Source organism: Macaca thibetana, chromosome 4 (assembly GCF_024542745.1).
Source record: "Macaca thibetana thibetana isolate TM-01 chromosome 4, ASM2454274v1, whole genome shotgun sequence".
NCBI lineage: Eukaryota > Metazoa > Chordata > Mammalia > Primates > Cercopithecidae > Macaca > Macaca thibetana.
In genome coordinates this window covers 42,800,191-42,816,373 of record NC_065581.1, presented here as the reverse complement: position 1 = coordinate 42,816,373, position 16,183 = coordinate 42,800,191, and the positions used below count along the sequence as shown (strand labels likewise).

At 46.5% G+C, this 16,183-nt stretch overlaps 1 protein-coding gene across 4 annotated transcripts in view; it reads left to right on the top strand.

Annotated features, from left to right (window-relative positions):
* MED20 (mediator complex subunit 20) overlaps positions 1-16,183 on the top strand; it is a 17,562-nt gene extending 1,379 nt beyond the window's left edge. For 2 of the 4 annotated variants that reach the window (XM_050789499.1, XM_050789500.1), the window contains exons 2-4: positions 3,051-3,205; positions 11,372-11,625; positions 14,244-16,183. In XM_050789499.1, the coding sequence (XP_050645456.1) occupies positions 3,051-3,205; positions 11,372-11,625; positions 14,244-14,459 (625 nt within the window). In that variant the 3' untranslated portion in view covers positions 14,460-16,183. Of the gene's footprint in view, positions 1-1,510; positions 1,769-3,050; positions 3,206-11,371; positions 11,626-14,243 lie in introns of all 4 variants that reach the window. The other 2 variants (XM_050789501.1, XM_050789502.1) reach the window with 2 other exon arrangements.

Sequence of the window (16,183 nt, the reverse complement as noted above, 5' to 3'; positions counted from 1 at the left end):
GACTGGAGTGCAATGGCGCGATCTCGGCTCACAGCAACCTCCGCCTCGCGGGTTCAAGCCATTCTCCTTCCTCAGACTCCGGAGTAGCTGGGATTACAGGCATGCGCCACCACGCCCGGCTAATTTTGTATTTTTGGTAGAGACGGGGTTTCTCCATGTTGGTCAGGCTGGTCTCGAACTCCAGACCTCAGGTGATCCGCCCGCCTCGGCCTCCTCCCAAAGTGCTGGGATTACAGACGTGAGCCACCGCGACCGGCCAAGATTTTTGCCTACCCTTCCCTCAGCCATCAAATGCAGTTAGACCAGCTTGTGTCTGTTTCTAATTTGCCCATTTTAAGATCTTGGGTCCAGAGGGAAAAAGAGGCTATTGAAAATAAGGAGATCATGGGTCCAGGCACTTTATCTCTTTAGGACCCGTTTCCCACTATGTTTAATTCCATGGTTAGTCTAGTTTCAGAGGAGTTTTTATCTTTCATAGGTTTTAAGTCTCCGTTGGAAGAAGATGAGGTAGCAGGGAAAGGTATGGGTCCAGTGCTTGTGGAGGCGTTAGTTGTAAGGTGCCAGGTCCCAGAACATTTTTTTCTTATCTCAGTAGATGTGAGCATTTTTCCCCGTGGGAGAAACCCAGAGGCCAGGATATCTGAAGCCAGTGGCTATAGGCTTCTCATACAAAAGCATGTGTAGGGGAAATACTTTTCCTCCTGGTAGCCCAGGTTCTTGCAGGTTTCTCAGTGATGCACTCTTGTTTCCCACAGTTCACATCATGATCCTCCTGTGTTCCTTAATGGAAGCAAGATATGTGAGGGATGGAAATAGAAAGGATGCAGCGTAGAACCCTGGAACCCCATGCTCTTTCTTTTTTTTTTAAAGAAATAGAAATGGGTTCTTGCTGTTTTGTACATCCAGGTCTTGAATTCCTGAACTCAAGCGAGCCTCCTGCTTTGGTGTCCCAAAGTATTGGCATTACAGACACGAGCCACCGTGCCCAGCCACCCCTGCTTTTTAAATGGAGAAGGCAGCTCCAGGGCAAGGGCTCTCTGTTGGCACCCTTATCAACGTTTTCAGAATCCTAGGACTTCTGTCCTTTGTAGTGTCAGTTTAGGGATCCTTTTATATTTCAAAATAAGGCACATTAGCAACATTGTTTATCAGTGCTTTTTCTGATAGAGTAGTGACAATTTTTAGCAACCGAAGGACTCTACCCTAATAGATTCATTTAGTTGATCATAAAGCAATGTCATCTATGACTGTTTTCTTGATTTCTATATAGCTAAGTACTGCCTGTACTATTGTTTATTAATTTTTTAAATTGATCTTTTCCTTAAAAATGTTTTAACAGGCACTACATCCCTATACAGGCAGTCTAGTTAGTGGTTAAGAGCATGGACATGAAACCAGGTTGCTGGGCTTTGAGTCTTGGGTGTACCACGCATTAACTGTGTGACCTAGTGCAAGTTATTTAACCTCTTTGTACTATACTTAAATTTCCTCTTTTTTTTTTCTTTTTGAGATGGAGTTTCGCTCTTGTTGTCCAGACTGGAAGGCAGTGGTGCGATCTTGGCTCACTGCAACCTCCGCCTCCTGGTTTCAAGCAATTCTCCTGCCTCAGCCTCCCATGTAGCTGGGATTACAGGCACACACCACCACGCCTGGCTAAGTTTTGTATTTTTGGTAGAGACAGGGTTTCACCATGTTGGCTAGGCTAGTCTTGAACTTCTGACCTCAAGTGATCCTCCCACCTCGGCCTTCCAAAGTGCTGGGATTACAGGTGTGAGCCACAGTGCCCGGCAGTTTCCTTATTTGTAACAAGTTGATAAATAACATCTTCATAGGACTATTGTGAGGATTTGGAGAGTTAATTCATCTAAAGGCCTTAGGACGCAGACTGGCACGTTGTTGGTTGGCAATTGTTACCTACCACTCTAAAGGGGAAGCCACCATATGAGGTTCACTCACCATAGGAGGAAACCTTGGAAATGATGTTTTTTTTGTTTTGTTTTGTTCCATTGTTTTGATTCAATTTTTGTGAATACTGTTGCCTCTCATTCCCGAAGATTATAAACTTGAAGGCTGCTTTTTTTCTGTTCCTAGGGCTGTTGACTAGAACTTTCTGTGATGATGGAAATGTTCTCTAACAGCAGTGTCCAATACACTAGCCCCAGCCACCTGTGGCTCTGGGCTACTGTGCTGAACAGCTCCACAGAGTTGGTAAAAACGTGTTAACCCAAACTGAGACTTTGTCCTTGATGTAGTCAGAACTGAAAGAGTTGCAAAAGGAATCCCTTTTTCATTATATAACTCAGCATTATTGAATGCTCAGCCTGTGTGCCATCTAGAATCTTCGGCATGCCACACTTGAGAATGTCCCATGATAGGAAGTTCATTGCTCTGGTGTGAGAATCCTGAGAACTATGCTTCAGTTCTTAGAGGGGCTCTCAGGGACAGTGGTCCTCTATTCCTTGTCTTTAAAATGGGGGACTGGTCCAAGTGTAATGAGTTATCTTAATTGATTGTTCACATTCGGTTACAGATTGGACTCCTTGTTCTACTCTTCCCCATTCTAACTACTGCACTTGACTGGTCTTAACTTTTTTTTTTTTTAAGATCGAGTCTCGCCCTGTTGCCCACACTGGAATACAATGGTGCAATCTCGGCTTACTGCGAGCTCTGCCTCCCAGGTTCAAATGATTCTCCTGCCTCAGCCTCACAAGTAGCTGGGATTACAGGCGCCCGCTACCACGCCCAGCTAAATAATTTTTGTATTTTTAATAGAGACAGGGTTTCACCATGTTGGCCATTCTTGTCTTGAACTCCTGACCTCGTGATCCGCCCACTTTGACCTCCCAAAGTGCTGGGATTACAGGCATGAGCCACCATGCCTGGCCAAAAAAAATTTTTTTTTAAATTTATAATAAAGTTGCAGGGGTTGGGAGGCGGTCAGAGTAGGTAATTTCCAAGATAACTTTTGGCCCTGACGAGCTGTGATGCTGTGGGCGAGTGAGCACATGTGTGTCTCTGGATAACTGACAATTTGGTGCTCTCCTTTCTAGTGTGTCCCAGATGCCTGTGGCTGAGGGCAAGAGTGTTCAGCAAACCGTAGAGCTCCTTACCCGGAAATTGGAGATGCTTGGGGCAGAGAAGCAAGGAACATTTTGTGTGGACTGTGAGACTTACCATACGGCTGCATCTACCCTTGGCAGCCAAGGTCAGTGACATGGGTCTGTAGGATGGCTGGAACGAGGGTTGGAGTTAATAGACATTTGTGTTAATTGAAGTATTTCTGCTTTTCTGCTAAGGGTGGTGTTCTTAAACATGTGGCGAGATGTGTTTCTGAATTCATTAATTATTGGTTCTTTATTTCTTAGAATAGGGCCTTTGAAAGCTTTATTTTATTTTATTTTATTTTATTTTATTTTATTTTATTTATTTTGTTGAGACAGGGTCTTACTCTGTCGCCCAGGCTGGAGTGCAGTGGCATGATCACAGCTCACTGACTGCAGCCTCGACCCCCTGGGCTCAAGTGATCCTTCCACCTTGGCCTCCTGACTTGGCCTCCTGAGTAGCTGACACGACAGGCATGAGCCACCACACCTGGCTAATATTTTAAATTTTTTGTAGAGACAGGGTCTCCCTATGTTGACCAGGCTGGTTTTGAATTCCTGGCCTGAAGGGACTATCCGGCCTCAGCTTCCCAAAGTATTGGGATTATAGGTATGAGCCGCCACTCCTGGCTAAAGCTTTATTGAGGTATAGTTGATATACAAGCAGTTGCACACATCTAATGCATACATCTTAATGAGTTTGGATATATGCATACACCTATGATATCATCACCACAACCAAGGTACTAAACATATCTGTTACATCCCAAAATTTCTTTGTGTGTGTGTGTGTTTTTTTTTTTAAGAGATAGAGTCTTGCTCTGTTGTCCAGGCTGGAGTGCTTTTGTGTCTCATAGCTCACTGCAGCCTCAAACTCCTGGGGTCAGGTGATCCTCCCACCTTAGCCTCCTGAGTAGCTGAAACTACTGGCATGTGCCACCATGCCTGGCTGATTTTTTCACGTTTGGGTGGGGTCATGGGAGTGTCTTACTATGCTGCCCAAGTTGGTCTCAAACTCCCAGTCACAAGACATCCTTCCACCTTAGCTTCTCAAGTAGCTGGTATCAAACTCCTGAGCTCAGGGGATCCACCAGCAAGGGCCTCCCGAAGTGCTGAGATGACAGGCATGAGCCACCATGCCTGGCCCTTGTGTTCTTTGAGTGCTTTTTGTTTTGTGCAGTTTGAACTCTAAAAGCAATGTTTCTCAGAGGGTTAATCACTGACTAACCACATCAGAATCACCTGGGATACTTGTTAGAGTTGCAGATTCCTGGCCTTGTTTACTGATTGACTGCTGCTGTAGGCCACGTAATCTACATTTAATAATCCAGACAATCCTTATGCACTCTGAAATTTGAGAAAGACTTGTTTTAGGCCCAGAAGTCTTTGTTTATGATTCTTTTAGAGCTTTAGGGCTTCTAGAAGTTTCTTTTTATAGAGTTCCTGTTTTCCTACACCTAACCATTGGCATTGACCTCCTCATTAGCATAAATCAATTGTTCTTTTTAGTGGATTGAGTGATGAGATGGGGTGTGGATGATGGGGGATGGTGGTTGGGAGGGAGAGAGGATTTTTTTTTTTTTCTTTTTAGAGTGAGGGTCTCACTTTGTTGCCCAACTGTACAGTGGCATGATCACAGCTCACTGCAAGCTCTAACTCCTGGGCTCAGGCAATGAGAGACTCTTTGGATATGAGTTAGGGAACTTGTTTCTCTTAGTCTTGGCTCTGCAGTAACTTGACCTTGAACAGTTCCATAACACTGTGGTGGTTATCACTGGGGAGCCAGAGCCCTGAGTCCTGGCTTTGCCACATTCTAACTGTGTACCTGTAGGTAACTCCCAACAACCTATCTGTTACTATTTCCACGCCTCTCATGTACCTGTTTCCCTTAGATCCATTTCCTGCACTTCCCCTGTAAGCTGTATTTTCCAGGCCCTCTCCTAGTTAGCTTTGGTTATTGAGAGGCACCAGAGAAGATTAGAGGATGGGAGAAAGGAAGCCCACAGTGTTCCTCTCCCTCTGCTTTGGGCAGTGTCTCTAGCCATGGCTGTGTCTTCACTTCCTTGGTTCTAGCTTCTGCTAGGCAGCCCTCATTCCTGCCTCTGATAACAGCACATATTTTCTTTTCCCTTTAGCCTTAAGAATGGTAGTAGCTTCCTGTGTTGCTAATCTTTGGGTTGTCCCACCATCCTGTTTGGTTTTTCCTTTCTTCCAACCCGTGTATTTGTTCCCCGTATACATTTCTTCTACCAAAACTATCTGACATGGGCTCTGTTTTTGGACTCTTCCCCAATACACTTCTGTCATCTATAAAATGAAGATAATCATAGTATTTCTCTCCTCATGTTGTGCTAAATAAGTTAATACATGCAAAGCATGTAGAACTGAGATTGTCATGTAATTTTTTTTTTTTTTTTTTGAGATGGAATTTTGCTCTTGTTGCCCAGGCTGGAGTGCAGTGGTACAGTCTCGGCTCACTGCAACCTCCACCTCCCGAGTTCAAGCAATTCTCCTGCCTCAGCCTCCCGAGTAGCTGGGACTACAGGTGTGCTCCACCATGCCTGGCTCATTTTTGTGTTTTTAGTAGAGATGGGGTTTCACCATGTTGGCCAGGCTAGTCTCGAACTCCTGACCTTGTGATCTGCCCACCTTGGCTTTCCAAAGTGCTGGGATTACAGGCATGAGCCACTGCACCCGGCTTGTCATGTAATATTTAATGTAGTATTTAAGTAGCTAAGAGTTGTACTGAGCTCTTTTATCATCGTTGATAAAATTGCAGTTCCATTTGTGTTGCCTTCAATATGAAGGAGGTAAGAATCAAAAGATAATTACAAAAGCATTTGGGTAATAAAACATTTGGATATAGATATGAAATGACATATGACTTCTAGTGAAACTACCTGGTGTGGGCTGAGCAGGCCCTCACTTTCAAGAAGTTCCAGTCTAGTTGGGGAGACAGAACACCTTCATGGCAGGCAGTAGGGAACAATGGAAAGAGCAATAAACTTGGGGTGAGCAGGCCTGGACTGGAGCTTCAGTCTTGCTGGTTACTGGCTCTGTGCCTGTAGTTCAGTGATTTTCACACTTGATCAGCATTAGCATCATCTGAAAGGCTTGTTACCACACAGACTGCTAGACCCCACCCCAAAGTTTCTGACTTAGTAGTCTGTCACCCAGGCTGGAGTGCAATGGCATGATCACAGCTCATTATTGCCTCGACCTGCTGGGCTCCAGTGATCCTCCAGCCTCAGCATCCTAAATAGCTGGGGCCACAGGTGCGTGCCAGTATACCTGGCTAACTTTTTTATTTTTTTGTAGAGTCAAGGTCTCCCTATGTTGCCCAGGCTGGTCTCAAACTCCTGGGCTCAAGCGATCCTCCCCGCCTTGGCCTCCTGAAGTGTTGATATTACAGGCGTGAGCGCCCTGGCTATAATTTGCATTTCTAATAAGTTCCCAGGTGGTTCTGCTACTGCTGCTGCTCTGGGATCCAATTAGCTTCATTTTCCTCCTCTTTAGAAGGGGGACAGTAAACCTGGTTCTCCTTGCTTCACAAGGTGGTACAGACATGAAAGGATTTTGCTGTGATAGAAAATACGATTGTCGGCTAGGCGCGGTGGTTCACACCTGGAATCCCAGCATTTTGGGAGGCCGAGGTGGGCAGATCACCTGAGGTCAGGAGCTTGAGACCAGCCCGGCCAACATGGTGAAACCCCGTCTCTACTGAAAATACAAAAATTAGCCAGGTGTGGTGACAGGTGCCTGTAATCCCAGCTACTCAGGAGTCTGAGGCAGGAGAATCGCTTGAACTTGGGAGGCAGAGGCTGCAGTGAGCCGAGATCACTCCATTGAACTCCAGCCTAGGCAACAGAGCTAGACTCTGTCTCCAAAAAAAAAAAAAAAAAAAAGTACTATTGTCAGCTGAGTGCAGTGGCTCATACCTGTAATCCTAGCACTTTGGGAAGAAGAGGTGAGAGGATTGCTTGAGCCTAGGAGTTTGAGGCCAGCCTAGGTAAGATCTCGTCTCTACAAAAAAAAAAAAAAAAGTCTGGGCACAGTGGCTCACACCTGTAATCCCAGCACTTTGGGAGGCCAAGGCAGGTGGATCATGAGGTCAGGAGATCGAAACCATCCTAGCTAACATTGTGAAACCCCATCTCTACTAAAAATACAAAAAAATAGCCAGGCGTGGTGGTGGGCGCCTGTAGTCTCAGCTACCCGGGAGGCTGAGGCAGGAGAATGGTGTGAACCTGGGAGGCGGAGCTGGCAGTCTGGCAGTGAACCGAGACTGCGCCACTGCACTCCAGCCTGGGTGACGGAGTGAGACTCCGTCTCAAAAAAAAAATTTTTAAAAATGGTGGGCATGGTGGTCTCAGCTACATGGGAGGCTGAGGCAGGAGGATTGCTTGGGCTCAGGAGGTTGAGGCTTCAGTGAGCTGTGTTCATGCCACTACACTCCAGCCTAGGTGACAGAGCAACACCGTGTCTCAAAAGAAAGAAAAGGAAAATGTTATTGTCTATAACAACTAGAAGTGCCTTCTTCATTAAGCGCGCGCGCACACATGTATCCCTTAGTTGACTTTTAAGATATTTCCAAGACAGTAACACTTGCAGACTTATATAGCATGAATAAATTATGTAATTATAGTGAGTAGACAGAACAGAATGACGAGGTCAGCTTTGGATGGATTTTTTTCTTGAGAGTCCAGAAGGTTTGAACTGGATTTAGGAGGTGACAGGTGTGAATCGTCAGCAAGCAGTCAGGAGGAGGGATGTGTCCTGGAGGATCTGTGCAGAGCCTCCTGTGTTCATGAACAGTGGCCTATATAGGGAAGCCACATGACCTCTGCTCCCCCAACCCTTGCACCCTTTTCATTCCCACACTCTTACCCCCTATCTAGAATGTCTTCTTCCTTTGTGTGGCTGGATCCTATCTTCTCTTCATATCGCAGTTCAAATCCCTTTTTTTTTTTTTTTTTTGAGGCAGAGTCTCACTCTGTCGCCCAGGCTGGAGTGCAGTGGCGCTATCTCGGGTCACTGCAAGCTCCGCCTCCCGGGTTCATGCCATTCTCCTGCCTCAGCCTCCCAAGTAGCTGGGACTGCAGGCGCCTGCCACCATGCCCGGCTAATTTTTTGTATTTTTAGTATGGGGTTTCACCGTGTTAGCCAGGATGGTCTTGATCTCCTGACCTCATGATCCACCCGCCTCAGCCTCCAAACGTGCTGGGATTACAGATGTGAGCCATGCCCGGCCAAATCCTATTTTTTTTTCCTGCTGACTTGTTCACTTTAATCTTTTCCTATCCTGAAGTCTTTCCTTTCTTCCGAAAGACTTGTGGTCTTTCCTCGGTAGTAACTTGTTTTATTTCATGGTCTTTTAAAAAGTTTTTAGCCACCAGGCTCGGTGGCTCATGCCTCTAATCCCAGCACTTTGGGAGGCCGAGGTGGGTGGATCACCTGAAGTCAGGAGTTTGAGACCAGCCTGACCAACACGGTAAAACCCTGTCTCTACTAAAAATACAAAAAATTAGCCGGGCCTGGTGGCGGGTGCTTGTAATCCCAGCTACTTGGGAGGCTGAGGCAGGAGAATCACTTGAACCCGGGAGGCAGAGGTTGCAGTGAGCCGAGATCGTGCCACTATACTCCAGTCTGGGAGACAGAGTGAGACTCTGTCTCAAAAAAAAAAAAAAAAAAAAAAAAAAAAGTTTTTAGCCTATCTCAGCTGGGCGTGGTGGCTAATGCCTGGAATCTCAGCACTTTGGGAGGCCAACATCGGCAGATCACCTGAGGTCAGGAGTTCAAGACCAGTCTGGCCAACATGGTGAATCCCCGTCTCTACTAAAAATACAAAAATTAGCCAGGTGTGGTGGCACACACCTATAATCCTCGCTACGCAGAAGGCTGAGGCAGGAGAATCACTTGAACCTAAGAGGCGGAGGTTGCGGTGAGCCAAGATCACGCCATTGCACTCCAGCCTGGGCGACACAGTGAGACGCTGTCTCAAAAAAAAAAAAAAAGTTTTTAGCCTATCTCTCTCATGAGATTGTCAGCTTTTTTTGCTTTTTTGAGATGGAATCTCGCTATCACCCAGGCTGGAGTGTAGTGGCATGATCTCGGCTCATTGCAACCTCTGCCTCTTTGAGTTCAAGTGATTCTCCTGCCTTAGCCTCCCAAGTAGCTGGAATTACAGGCGCGTGCCACCATGCCTGGCTAATTTCTGTATTTTTAGTAGAGACGAGGTTTTACCATGTTGGCCAGGCTGGTCTCAAACTCCTGACCTCAAGTGATCCACCCACCATGGCCTCCCAAAGTGCTGGGATTACAGGCGTGAGCCACCGCCCCCGGCCTGATTGTCAGCTTCTTGAAGTCAGGGGCTAAGTCCTCTGCTTGTATGTTTCTTAAGCCCTAAGAAAAGTGTTGGGAATGGCTTATGTATGTAATAAGCATGTGGGATTGTGGCAGTCTATCCATTAATTCTTATAGTGTATGAAAGAGGAATCTTGCTTTCCAGTTTTTGCCTTCTGTTTTTTTTTTTTTTTTTTTCTTTTTTGGAGATAGAGTATTGCTCTGTTGCCCAGGCTGGAGCGCAGTGACATGATCTCAGCTCAGTGCAACTTCCGCCTCCTGGGTTCAAGTGATTCTCGTGCCTCAGCCTCCCAAGTAACTGGGATTACAGGCATGCACCACCATACCCAGATAATTTTTGTATTTTTAGTAGAGATATGGTTTCACCATGTTGGTCAGGCTGGTCTCGAACTCCTGACCTCAAGTGATCCACCCGCCTCAGCCTCCCCAAAGTGTTGGGGTTACAGATGTGAGCCACTGTTCCCAGCCCTTCCTTCTTCTGTTTTCTACTTAACTAAATGTATATAGCTTTCCATTCTTATTGCAAAAAGTCTATGGAAATCAATGAGAAAACTCATTTCTTAGAGACTGGAAGGGGTGAGCTGGGGCTTGAAAGTTGAACTTCCGAGGCCGGGCGCGGTGGCTCAAGCCTGTAATCCCAGCACTTTGGGAGGCCGAGACGGGCGGATCACGAGGTCAGGAGATCGAGACCATGCTGGTTAACACGGTGAAACCCCGTCTCTACTAAAAAATACAAAAAATTAGCCGGGTGAGGTGGCGGGTGCCTGTAGTCCCAGCTACTCGGGAGGCTGAGGCAGGAGAATGGCGTGAACCCGGGAGGCGGAGCTTGCAGTGAGCTGAGATCCGGCCACTGCACTCCAGCCTGGGTGACAGCGCGAGACTCCGTCTCAAAAAAAAAAAAAAAAAGAAAGTTGAACTTCCGAACCAGATCCTGAATTCTCTCTGCTGTAGTGTGCTGCTTGCCTCCCAAGTTGGCTAGACTTCTAAAAATTCTCCAATGGTTTGCCATTGGTTTCAGGATACAGTCTAAACTTCTTGAGGCATGGTAGACAAGACCTATCACAGCTTGGCTCCCATCTACCTTTCCCTGCTTATGCTCAGACACTCCCCTTTGCTGCTTCTGTAGGACCATTTACTAGATCTCAAAGAGGGAGGAAGCTGAGGTGAGGAGGAATGCGCAGAAGAAGGGAGCAGCTACTTCCTTTGGCATGCCCAAATGCTGTTACTTTCATTTTACTTATGTAATACATGATAACATACAAAAGATTATATGTAAAGTCTGTGGGAGTTAGACTTTACGTATAGACCATCAGTGAGCCCACCACTCAACTTAAGAATTAAAACATAATCAGGCCAGGTGCGGTGGCTCACGCCTGTAATCCCAGCACTTTGGGAGGCCGAGGCGGGTGGATCACGAGGTCAGGAGATGGAGACCATCCTTGCGAACATGGCGAAACCCTGCCTCTACTCAAAAAAAATACAAAAAATTAGCCAGGCGTGGTGGTGGGCACCTGTAGTCCCAGCTACTCGGGAGGCTGAGGCAGGAGAATGGCATGAACCCGGGAGGCGGAGCTTGCAGTGAGCCGAGATCGTGCCACTGCACTCCAGCCTGGGCAACAGAAAAAAAAAAGAATTAAAACATAATTGACACTATTAAAGTTTCCTGTGTGCCCCTCACCATTTTCTGTAGAGCAGGGTGGGTCTTACCACATGCTGCCTCTCCTGCTATTCCCCCCTACCTTTCTAGAAAAGGCTGTCAGTGAGAGGATTCCCCTCACCCCACACCAAGAACTGCTGAGGTAGTGCCAGATTGCTGTCTTGCCTCATTCCGGGGGGAGTCATTTGAGTCTACTCTGGGGTTTGCCAGTGAGAGTCTTGATGATGAATAGGATCTCTGTCCCTTGCAGGTCAGACCGGGAAGCTGATGTATGTGATGCACAACTCAGAGTACCCATTGAGCTGTTTCGCTCTCTTTGAGAATGGCCCTTGTCTTATTGCTGACACCAACTTTGATGTGCTTATGGTGAAGCTCAAGGGCTTTTTCCAGAGTGCTAAGGCCAGCAAGATTGAAACCCGGGGTACCCGGTACCAGTACTGTGACTTCCTGGTGAAGGTGGGCACGGTCACAATGGGGCCCAGTGCCCGGGGCATCTCTGTGGAGGTAAGACTTGGTGAAAATAGGAGCAGGATGTGCTGAGGGGGCTGCTCACCAAAGGGCTCTGAAGATTTTCCAGTTCTTCTCTATTTTTTTTTTTTTTTTTTGAGACAGAGTCTTGCTCTGTCACCCAGGCTGGAATGCAATGGTTCAATCTTGGCACACTGAAGCCTTGACCTCCAGGGCTCCAGTGATCCTGCAACCTCAGTCTCCCAAGTACCTGGGACTATACCCACCGAATTTAAATTTTTTTTTTTTTTTTTTTGAGACAGAGTCTCGCTCTGTCGCCCAGGCTGGAGTGCAGTGGCCGGATCTCAGCTCACTGCAAGCTCCGCCTCCCGGGTTTATGCCATTCTCCTGCCTCAGCCTCCCGAGTAGCTGGGACTACAGGCGCCCGCCACCTCGCCCGGCTAGTTTTTTGTATTTTTTAGTAGAGACGGGGTTTCACCGTGTTAGCCAGGATGGTCTCGATCTCCTGAGCTCGTGATCTGCCCGTCTCGGCCTCCCAAAGTGCTGGGATTACAGGCTTGAGCCACCGCGCCTGGCCTTTTTTTTTTTTTTTTTAATTAGAAATGAGGTCTTGAGGTGTTGCCCAGGCTGGTCTCAAACCCCTGGGCTCAAGTGATCCTCCCACTTCAGCCCCGCAGAGTGCTGGGATTACAGGTATGAGCCACCACACCTGGCCTCCAGTCCTTCTCAATTTCAACAGATTTTTTTTTTTTTTTTTTTTTTTTTTTTTTTTTTTTTGAGACAGAGTCTCGCTCTGCCGCCCAGGCTGGAGTGCAGTGGCGTGATCTTGGCTCACTGCAAGCTCCGCCTCCCGGGTTCATGCCATTCTCCTGCCTCAGCCTCCCGAGTAGCTGGGACTACAGGCGCCCGCCACCTCGCCCGGCTAGTTTTTTTGTATTTTTTAGTAGAGACGGGGTTTCACCGTGTCAGCCAGGATGGTCTCGATCTCCTGACCTCGTGATCCGCCCGTCTCGGCCTCCCAAAGTGCTGGGATTACAGGCTTGAGCCAATTTCAACAGATATTTATGCCTACCTGATTCCGGACTCCAAGGCATCTGTGCTTTCTCTCCGTGAATCTTTTATCCTTCAGAGACTGAGACTCTCTAACACAAGGTGGGAAGTAGGAAGTGGGAAGCTGGGTTCAAAGCAAGCAGAAAGCTTCATTAGGAAGGGTGGCTTGCTAGAGAAGGGAAAAGATAGTCAAGGAAGGCAGGTGAGTTATGATATGGAGGGACAGTCACCCATGAGAAGAAGTACTGGAGCAGACCAAGACAACTCTTGGAATAATTTTCTGGAGGTGGGCCCTAAATCACATATGCCCATATAGCTCTCCTTAGTATGCTTTAAGATAGGTATCAAAAGTTGGGAAGCAAAAATATGCTTTTCCTTTTGACATGCTGTCTGCATTCTTTCATGGAGAAAGAGGTGTTTGTGTGTGAGATCACTTCATCTGTGACCCTGAGAGAGAGAGTGTGTGTGTGTGTGTGCGCATACATACACATATATAGTGACAAGGAGTGAGAGTGGCAGTGTGGCAGTAGCTGGCTTCTTTGGGACCAGGGAAAGTTCACAACTTACAATGTGCCCAGCACTAAGATAAGAAAACAAGTAAGCTTGCAGGGTCTACCCTTTGAAAATTTGTGATTTATTTATTGAGTGAGGCCGAAACACACAAACTATTTTTGAAGTTAGTCTGAAAATGCCATAAAAGAGGCAGTTTGCTCTGGGAATTCAAGCCAGTATGAGCACTGCTGACTTTGGTTGTGATGCTTCCTGGAGGATCAACATTTATGTAGGGATTTAAAATGTAGAAACATGGGGATAGAAAAGTCTAGGAAGAATCCCACTTGGAGAAAAGGGCATTAGTGGTAGTTTCTGCTCAGCAACCTCTAGGACCAAGACTTCCTAACCCTTTCAGCTTGTGATAGACCTTGGATTTGCTGAGACCTACTGAGGACCTACTGTTTATCCTCCACATTTCTAATCTTGTAGTAGAAACACACCCCACCTGTTTATTTACTTGTTTCTCCTTAGGGTTGCCAGTAATTTTGCCCTGCCATCTCTCCAGTAAATAATTAAGAGAGCAGAAGGAGAAAACCTAAGATGTATATTTTTTGGCCCATGCCACACTATTTGGGAAATTCTTTCTTAGGGTTGGAGCCCAGGTTGGTTCTACCTAGGGAGTAAAATATGGTCTTGAAAAAAACTCATAAGCATTTGTGTCTACTCTGCTCTCTACTTACACCATCACACACATTTCCTTCTCTTTATCTTTGTCATGTCTCTTAGAATTTTCTTGAGCTCTCCTTGAATCTTTACCCAGCATAGCAGGGACAACACAGTCCTGAGATCATCAAAAGGGGCCCAGATCTGCTTCTGGATCCTCTGGGAGGGCTGCAGGTTGGCACAGCTCCAGAAAGAGAAATGTCAAAGATGCCTAAAGATGTGGGTGTTGAGCCCAGTGTTTGGGTTGAATGTTTCCTGTGGACCAACACTGTGCTAGGAGGTGTGTGTCTTTAGCTTGGGGTTGGGGAAGATGGGAGCAGGAGGCAGGAGGTGCAAGAGAAGCAGACCTTGTCTTAGCCTTCATTCACCCTCATTCTCTGTGCTTTCAGGTGGAGTATGGCCCCTGTGTGGTAGCTAGTGACTGCTGGAGCCTGCTGCTTGAGTTCCTACAGAGTTTTCTAGGCAGCCACACACCAGGCGCTCCTGCAGTGTTTGGGAACAGACATGATGCAGTCTACGGCCCAGCAGATACCATGGTCCAGTACATGGAACTCTTCAACAAGATCCGCAAGCAGCAGCAGGTGCCGGTGGCTGGGATTCGTTAGTGATAAGCAGCTGCCAGCTGAGCTCTGTCACCAGGGGTACTCCACAGGAGAAGCAGGTGCTGACTCTCAGGTCCCCGGACCCCAGAAACCCAGGGTAGACATGGAATCTACTCTCCTTCTCTGGTTCCCAGCTGTGGCTTTTGTTCTGGGGCTCTGGAGTCCCCTCCCCAACCCCCTGACTCTCACACAGAGCCCCCCATCAGCTGTTTTATTTCATTCCTTACTGGATTTGGCCTATCCTCAAGAATGGTAATTATGAAGAATGGAGAAGTTTGGACCCTGCCTCCTTTAGGGGAAAGGTAGGACAGGAATGTCCCTGCCTGGTATTGGTGGGGGAAACAGTCTGTATCCTCAACTATTGGGGATTTGTCTCAGGCCCACCGTGAACATGCTGCATTTTATGTTTGGATTGTGCTGTAATAAGAGCCTCTTCCTTTTGTCAGAGGATGTAACTGGGCTTCTATCCTGGAGATAGAGTGGAAGGCACAACTGGTTTGATAGTTACCATTTTCTGACCTGTTTGCTGAAGTGATTTGCGAATTGACTTTCCTAGGATGTTGCCTGAGTCCTTTGAACTCTCCTTCTGACATCTTTCCCTTCTGTTGTGAAATATGTTAAGCCACAGGCCAAACTGCTGTAAGATTGAAGTTTGTTTTTTTCTCACCTAATAATAGAGAGGTAATCAGATGGTCTAGGGCAGATTTAACTCTACAAGGTTATCAGGAACTTGGTTTCCTTCTGTCTTATTCAGCCATTCCCAGTATGTTTTCTTACCCACAATATCAAAGAAGACTCATCAGCTCCATATCTGCATTCTCCTGGGGAAAGAGAGAGAGAAAAGATATGTTTTTTTAAAAAAGATAGGACTGAGCATTGCTCAAATCACTGTGGCCACACTTTGCTGAAAGAGATGCTGGGACATAGAGCCTCTTATCTGGGCAGTCATGTGCCGAGTTAAGACTCAGGGATGCTGTGACTACAAGATGAAAGAGAATTTGGTTGCTGAGACCCAGTTAATGGCCTCTGCTACATGGAGCTCAATGGACATGCCCAGGAATGCTCTTGGCTGTTCGTTTGCAGTTAATACCTCCTGTAACTAAAGCATTCGTTTATGAATTGCCTTGCGAGAAGGGCTGATCTCAGAGTCACTTTGAGCTAAGTTGGATTAGTCACACTAGGAAGTTAATTCCACACCCTTCGTCTAAGTCTCAGTATTGAGGCCTCTCCAGTTCTCATGCACCCCAATCTTAGGGTTAGAACATTTGACCCTGATACGTGCACCATGCTTCATGGTTGCCTGAGCTCCTTCTTCTGTTTCATTTGAGCATCCAAACTACATATTTGGTCATATTGCCTGCCTACCCCATGCCTGCTGCAGAAATATTCATCCAGGTATAACCTTGATATACACAGAGATGGTCTTAGGAGAATTGTTAATATATGTACTGTATTGTCATCAAGGATACTGTCCCTTATTTGAAGACATTTAAAGACAAACTGTTTTCAGATCCAAGTGCTCAGATCTAAAGCCTCTGCAAAAGTCAGGTAGTGGTCATGTTTCCCTTCTAGTTTTGGCTGACAGGAAGCTCAATTCAGTATCATAACTACAGAACCTGTCATCTGTATTTTTTGTTCTCACGCCCTGTTTTTGTTATTTTGTTTCTGGTTTTTTATATTGAGGTATGTTTTAGATATTGTTTACAAAAATAAAATGCACAGATCTT